This window comes from Geospiza fortis, unplaced genomic scaffold (assembly GCF_000277835.1).
Source record: "Geospiza fortis unplaced genomic scaffold, GeoFor_1.0 scaffold408, whole genome shotgun sequence".
NCBI classification, from domain to species: domain Eukaryota; kingdom Metazoa; phylum Chordata; class Aves; order Passeriformes; family Thraupidae; genus Geospiza; species Geospiza fortis.
The window spans coordinates 5,555,725-5,563,147 of record NW_005054330.1 but is presented as its reverse complement, the minus strand read 5'-3'; the positions used below and the strand labels follow the sequence as shown (position 1 = coordinate 5,563,147).

At 55.2% G+C, this 7,423-nt stretch overlaps 2 protein-coding genes across 2 annotated transcripts in view; both read left to right on the top strand.

The window, feature by feature from the left end:
* Positions 1–6,341, top strand: part of VSIG10 (V-set and immunoglobulin domain containing 10) — a 7,213-nt gene extending 872 nt beyond the window's left edge. The window contains exons 2-9 of the mRNA XM_014307195.2: positions 1–27; positions 240–524; positions 3,273–3,554; positions 4,326–4,619; positions 4,700–4,810; positions 5,413–5,425; positions 5,537–5,697; positions 5,795–6,341. Of these exons, the coding sequence (XP_014162670.1) occupies positions 1–27; positions 240–524; positions 3,273–3,554; positions 4,326–4,619; positions 4,700–4,810; positions 5,413–5,425; positions 5,537–5,697; positions 5,795–5,883 (1,262 nt within the window). The 3' untranslated portion in view covers positions 5,884–6,341. The remainder of the gene's footprint in view (positions 28–239; positions 525–3,272; positions 3,555–4,325; positions 4,620–4,699; positions 4,811–5,412; positions 5,426–5,536; positions 5,698–5,794) is intronic.
* A 604-nt stretch (positions 6,342–6,945) lies between these two features.
* Positions 6,946–7,423, top strand: part of CFAP73 (cilia and flagella associated protein 73) — a 2,508-nt gene continuing 2,030 nt past the window's right edge. The window contains exon 1 of the mRNA XM_031057480.1: positions 6,946–7,004. Coding sequence (XP_030913340.1) covers positions 6,946–7,004 — 59 coding nt within the window. The remainder of the gene's footprint in view (positions 7,005–7,423) is intronic.

Sequence of the window (7,423 nt, the reverse complement as noted above, 5' to 3'; positions counted from 1 at the left end):
GGCTGGTGCCGCGCCGGGAGGCCGCAGGTAGCGCTGGCTGAGGGGAGGGGAGCAGGGAGCTGTGTCCCTTTTCCTGACCCTGGTGTGCGCTGGGTGTTTTTAGTCACCTCAAAGGTCCCTCAGCAGTCCCGTAACAAGCAACCCAGAGGGCTGGCACAGATCAGGAATCCAGGTCTTTGCTGCAGAAGGCGGCTTTGCCCGTTCCCTCCATCCCTAAGGCTGTCCCTTCTCTCTTGCAGGAACAGATGAAGTGGTCTTTGGGCAGGTGGGAGGAAGCATCCTCCTCTTATGCCGCAACGTGTCCAAGGAAGCCACCGAGGTGGTCTGGTTCCAAGGGGATCCACAGTCCTTCCCGCCTCTCTTCTCCTCGAGGGTCTCCTTTCCCCCTGATGTCCGCTTTTCCCTGGTGGACAACAGCTCCCTGAGCATCTCCGAGCTGCGTGTGCAGGACGAGGGCAACTACACCTGCAGGGAAGTGCTGAACAAGACGGACCACGAGCACAGGGTGCAGCTCCTGGTGGCCAGTAAGTCATCCTCACAGCTGGGCTTCCTCCCCTCGGCCTCCCACACCCCCAAATTCATCTGGCATCGGTGGAAAAAATAATATTTAGAAAGTGCAAACGGCTTTCTGGTGCAGAATCTCTCTTGCATCTGCTCACAAGCACCGAAATGTGTATCCAAATGGTCTGTCCCAGATCTAGCATGTGGAGGGGAAACGGCAGCTCTCAGATCCTCGCTGTGTTTCTTCTTCATTGCTGGTGATAAATGAGTTTTTGGGCACATCTTCCATTCTCTGTAGCTATTCCATGGGGACCTTTTGTCTCAGAGTCTGGCTGACTTGAGTCTCCATAAACCTTGGGGTAGGGGCTGATGCTTGCTGTCTGCTTTCCCTTGTTTGGGATAGATGTGCTGTGCCATCCTTTTAGTGGGAGAACTCTTCCCAACTGAGGAGTCTTACATTGATGGAAGCACGAAATTCCTCAGGTTTATGTGAGAGCAGTGTCCGGAGTGTTCCCTGTTATCAGCACAGGCCAGTTCTTTCAGCCCCTCTGTGTCTTCTGTTACTTTCTCCCTTTTCTATGTCCATTTCATCCATTCATTCCCTTAGAAACGTTCAGAGCACAGGTGGAAGTTTGGGCTGGAAAGCACTCCAGCCAATTAATCCTTCCTGCTTCTGCCAGGGAACCATTATTTTGCCCTGATACCTCATGTATTCCATGGGAACAGCCCCCTCCAGATCTGGTGCCACTCTTAGTCCCCTCAGGATTGAGAAGAGGGAAAATCTGCTGCATTTTGGCCTTCTGTACTCCCTTGGCTCTTTCCTTTCTTGCTGCTCTTTCCATGTGTGAGACCTGTTTGCCTTGAGGGTGTTCCTTCCTTCTGCCTGTGTGTAAACACTGCACCTGTTCTGTACAGATTAACCTCTTGAAAGTTTACAGGAGTAAAAATTCTCTTCCTGCAGCAAGGAATGTGCAGATGGGGGTGTGGAAGGGTTGAACCCCAGGCTGCTTCAGGGCATAGATAGGTAGGCACTGGGCTGAGGAGCCCCAAATCTGGAGCACTGGGGCAGAACACTTGGGAGCAAAACATGTTTATGGGGTGCCAAGTGTTGGTGCTGCACTCTGAACTTCATTTATTAGCCTGGAATTAATTGTATCACTAATGTCTGAGTACAACAAAGGTGATGTGGGCATAGCCTTTGATAGGTGAGGAGGAGATTTCTGGAGATGCTTTAGCTCAGCACAAGGAGCATCAGCAAAAGTTAGAAGTTTAACCTCTGACCTGTAGCAGGGCCCTGTTTTTTCACAACCCCTGTTGGTGGGACATCTTATCCTGGCCTGGAGCAAATTTTGGACAGGGACTTGGCACTGCTGTGGAAGAGCCTCCCAGGATATGTAGAGGTTTTGTGTGGGAATAACCAGCTGACAGTCTTCAGCCCATCCCATGGGTGGTACCAAAAAGTTCTCTTTTTGTTGGAAACTGCACTTTGAAAACCCCACAAGCAGTAAACATTCTAGCGACAGGACAAAGGTGCAGCCCTGCCTTGGGCTGTGGTTCTGTGTTTGTTTTGGATGGGAAGCACCTGTGAAGGAGACATGCAGTTCCACACCTCCAGGGAGTCCTTGGCACATCTGTGTGTGGGTTGATGCAAGAACTGTTGGCTCTCCTAGGGGTCAAACCACAACAGGTCCTTTTTGCTGGTGTTTTGTGAGGTTGGGATGGTGGAGATTTTGAGGCTTTTGGTTTGTTAACTTTGTGGGAGCAGATTTCTTTGGACAGAGTTATGCTGGGAGAGCCCGGGAGTTCAGGATGTAAAGCTGATGGTTTCAGGAGACTGTTCCTGAGGTCAGCACAGAAAATGCAGCTCTGGCTGAACATCCTGAAGGGGCTGTGTCCACCTGGACATCCTGGAAGAGCTATGTCCACCTGGACATCCTGGAGGGGCTGTGCCCCATTGATGTGGGGCAATTTCTGCTGGTTCAGGCTGACAGGGTGCCCTGTTAACCACAGCCAGGGTTTGGGGTCAGTTTGATCCTCCCCAGAGGTGGGACACAGGGAGTGTTGCAGAGAACTTTCTTGCCAGAGCTGAGTGGTTTCAAAGATCACCTGAGGTGTGTGTACAGTTCCTGCAGAGACCAGCCCCAGGAAGGTGTGTTCTTGCAGCTCACGTGAGGGTTTGCCATGATGGTGTTTTAATTAATTCAAGTCATTTCAAAGTCCTCTGAATAAATGCTCCCCAAAATAAGCCTCAGACATCCCTCTGACACCTCTGGTGTGGGGCTTGTTTTGGTTTGATCTCTTGGTGGGGTCTTGTTCAGCATTGCATTGGGCACAGTGTGTTAATCCTGCCTGGATCAGAGTCCAGAATCCCTCTGGCTGTTAAATCAGCACGTGTGTGGTAGATCTGTGTGTGGAAGGAGCAGCTGGGAGAGAGCCAGGACTGTGCCTTGCTCTCAAGTGATGACTCAGTGGTAGCTGTGCCATGAGGACCAGGGCAGTGGGATTCCATTCTCCTGCTGTGTTTATCTCATTTCCACTAGATAAAGCTGTGGCAATAATTTTTCCCTCCCTCAAGGCTTGGCTGTGGGGACTGTCACAGCCCCTCTTGGTCCCTGCTGGCTGTCACTTACAGCTATGCACACCTGGGGCTGTGGGATGCAGGTCAGGGAGCAAGACTTGCAGGGAAACAGGAAAGATTTTCCAAGGGGGATGATGACAAATGAATTCCAGCCCTGCAAGTGTTTCTGACCACGTGCTGTCCTTGCTGATAGATCCACCACAGGCAGCCCCAAAGTGCTGGGCTGAGAGCTCCTCGTCAGGGCTGATGCTGCAGCTGTTCTGCAGCTGGCCTGGAGGGTACCCCCACCCCACCCTGCACTGGAGAGAAGAGGGGCAGGATTTGGAGAACTCCAGCTGGGTCATCAGCTCCACCAGCTCCTCGGACACCCATGTGGAGACCCTGAACAGCTCCCACCTCGCCCACCAGAAGGTCTTCACGTGTGTGGGCAGCCACGTGGTGAAGCAGGAGCAGCCTGCCTGCACTGTGGAGATAAGTGAGTGCATTTGCTGCCTCATTAACTGCTAATGAAGCTGGTGAACAGGGGCACGTGGGTACCCTGCTCATTCCCTGCTCTCCAGAGCACTGAGGAGGCCAGGGAAGGCAGGAGGTGGCATGGCAGGGCACAAGTGCCGCAGGAGGCACAGATGTCCTGCAGCTGAGCTCCATCATGGCAGAGGTGTAGCTGAGCTGTGTTTTGGGCCCATCTTCAGGGGCCAACAAATTTCACCCCAGCAGTGTTTTCACCTGTGGAAAGCTCCCACACACCTGTGTGAACGTGAGAGGTGGTTTGGGGGCTGTGGGCAGGGATGAGCCGTCAGGAGACCTTAAGATGAGGTTTGGTAAGGGTAGGTTTAAGGGTTCTGTGTGCCCTTCAGGCATCTGAGTGCTGATGAAAATCTGGGCTGTATTTATCCTCCAAGGGTTGTCAGGGCTTCACAAGAGCTCTGCTGATCCCAAGGGAAATAATGCCTGGCTGCTCTTCTCCTCTCTGCCACCTACCTGCTGGCTACCCTCAGACCATTTTTCCCTGGGGATGTGCAGACAGGTGTCAGAAGGGACTGAGCACATGAAAGCTGCTCAGGTCACCCCTTGGGAGGCTCCTGAGTGAGCCAAATGCCAAACCCATGGCACTCCCAGACTCCTGCCTGCCTCCCTTCTGTTAATGATTATTAATCAGCCAGAAGCTTGATTGCTCGTTATGTTAATTGCCTCCATTCCCTCCTTGACTCCTGTTTTTGTTTCCTTTTGCCCTGGGGCTGTTCAGAACTCCCTTCCCTGGAGTCTGAGCCCCCTCAGACCTGCTTTGTGGGTGACAATGTGACCCTGACCTGCCGGGTGACCGAGAGCACGCCGGCAGCTCGGCTCAGCTGGCTCAGGGACATCTCCCAGCCCGAGGAGGAGATCCAGCCTGGAGGGAGGTTCCTCATCTCCCAGGAGGGCAACGTGTCCAGGCTCACCATCCAGAACTGCTCCCAGGCCACTGATGGTGGCTGCTACGTCTGCAAGGCCCAGAACCCCGTGGGGCTCAGGGAGCTCTTCGTCTGCCTCACGGTGAAGCGTGAGTGGGGCTGTGCCAGGAGGGCCTGGGGATGCTGCACACCTGAGAATCCCTCATCCATCTGTGTCCCCTCTCTGCAGAGCCGGTGAACATCGTTGGGGTCGTGGGTGCTGTGGTGGTGCTGTTCCTCCTGACTGTTCTCACCATCACTGGGCTTGTGTTGTACTACAATCCCCTCCTGTGCCTCAGAGGTAGGGGTTGGTTCCTCCTTCCTGGGGCTCTATCCCTGACCTGCTTGTCCCTCCCTGTGTGCTGGAGTCAGTCAGGGTTGCCTGTGCCATGTCTGGGCAGGTCACCTCCACCTCTGTGCCTCTGCATGGGGCTGCCAGTGACCATCTGGGGGAGGCACAGGATTGGCAGGGGTTGTCCAGTCAATAAAACCAGTGGCACTCCCAGAGGTGTGGTAATCACATATCTACTGAACTGAGAGAGACATAATTCTCTCCCAGGAATTTCCTGGGAAGCTGTGAGAGAGCTCAGAGAAAACAATTCTTCTCTTAATCTCTGCACCTGTTGTTGTGCACATGTGGAATGTGTGATGGAGATTGTTTACCAAAGAGTGATTCCTTAATTGGACTGTGGTGATAGTGTTTTGATTATTGACCAATTAAATCAGTCTGTCTGGCAAGGGTGATGGGTTTTTCATATAGTATGGTATAGTGTGGTAACAATAAAGCATTGATCATCCTTCTGCAATCACAGAGTCAATGCTCATGATTCCCCATTCAGGAAAACACTGCTACCATACAGAGGGGCAGTTTCTAATGTTGTCTCTCTTTTCTCTCCCATTCAGGTGCCGTGTTCAGGTGAGTTGACATTCCTCAGCCCAGCCCCTCATGGCATCACTACTCAGCCTTCCTGTAGGGCAGGGAACAGGGTCTCCTCTCCTTTCATCCAGCTTCCTCTGCTCTTCCCAGGAATGCAGACTCAGGGGATGTCCTAGTGCTGGTGGACTCTGAAGATGACGAGGAGGGGAAGGGGTCTGAGGAGGCCCTGGGCAGCTGCACCGAGCACGAGGCCATGGCGCTGGTGGGTGGGAGCAGGGCCCAGGCTGCTCACCTGAACCACCTCACAGCAGGTGAGGGGCCCCTGCTCCCTGCTGAGCAGCTGCCAGGGAGGGAGGAATTCTTGGTGCCTGTTGTAGCTGAGATGCTGCTGCTCTGTGCCCTGTGTAGGTGACAATGATGAGCTCCACAGTGGGGTCTCTGCACAGGATGTGAGAGGAGGAAGAGACACAAGGCTCATAGCTTCTGTCCCTCCTTGAGGAAGCACACGGAGCTCCAGCTGGAATCCAGCATCAAGCAGGCCATCACTGTGTGTGGCTGAGCACAGGCTGCCAGTGTCCTGTCCCAGGACACTTCAGGCACCTCTCTCTCCACCTGCCACTTCCACAGTTTCACTCCGTCCTTCTCCAGCCATGTTTCTCCATTTCTTCTCTCCTCTTCCATTTCCTCCTTGTCTTGGGTGTCCCTAGAACAAGGTGACACGCAGCGCAGGCAGAGCATGGGAGCGCCCCCTCACTTCAGTGCCTGTGATGGACTCAAATTCCCGTGTGGGATTCTGGCTCAGTCCCCATGAGCAGCTCTGGGAAGGACAAAGTCACCACGGGGCCACAGTGGTCCTGGGCCAAGGGAAGAAATGAGGGCTGTGTGGGCAGGACATGGGTGACACTGACTTTGGGAAGGCTGAATTGTTTGTATTATAAATATTTTTCCCCTCTTCCTTCTGCAGTGTTGCTCTGTGTCCAAGTCAGGAGTTAATCTGTTCCTTGTGTGGGTGCAGGGTAATGGGGACATGAGCACACATTTGGGGGGGGGACAAAGGGGACCTGACAGCACACGGGGGATCTGATGGCCCGTGCAGAAAGGAAGCACTCCTGGGACACGCAGAGAGAGGCAGGGTCTGTGCTGTGGGTGAAGTCAGGGGGTCTGAGCCATCCCTGGGGTGTCAGTGTGAGCTGGAGAAGGCTGAGGGAGGGGTGGGGATGGTGGTTGGGGTCTGGCTGTGCACAGTGGTCTCTGAAGGGCCATGGAGCCTGAACACAGGGTTCTGAGGGGCTGGAGCAGGGTCTGAGGGCTGGAGGGAACGGAGTGTGGGTGGAAGGATGGGATGGTTTGAGAGTAGGAGCCCCGCTGCAAGCAGCCTGGTGCATTCCCTGTGCCCAGCACCGCGTCCTCCCAGCGGCGCTCGGAGCCGAGCCAGGAAAATCCCAGGGAGCTGCGGGAGCCTCAGGCTGCCCCTGGCAACTCTGTTGTGCTGCCAGCACCTCGGCTGTCCCGGTCCCAGCTCCTCCACAGGCCCCGGGCGAGGAGGAGGCACCGCCGAGATGGACCCGGAGCTGGAGGAGCGGGTGCGAGAGGCTTTGCGGGACAAGCTGCGGCTGCTGTGAGTGACACCCCTCTGCCCTCCCGTGGCAGGTGACCAAAGGGCTGGCACCAGGCCAGCATGTCCTGCGTGCCACCCGTGATCTCGGTTTGTATTCCCGTCTCTGGGTGCCGCTGCCGGGAGGAGAGGACACTGCAGCCATGGGCTGGGGGCAGGCAGGGGGATTCCCCGGGTTCTAACAAGAAAGTTGAGATTGTGGTGTGCCCTGTCCTTCCCTGGGGAACAGCGCTGGTGCTGGGGGCTCCAAGCAGGGTAGGCTGAAGTGGAGGGGTGGGCAAGAGCATGAATGCAGGCAGGGCACAGCCTGTGTGGCTCCTGACCCCCGGGGCAGCGGGCCAGGCACAGCTGTGGCCCCTGGCAGCCCTGCCCGTGGCGCGGTGGCAGATGCCCTGCCCAGGCTTTCCCTCCGCAGCCCGGCC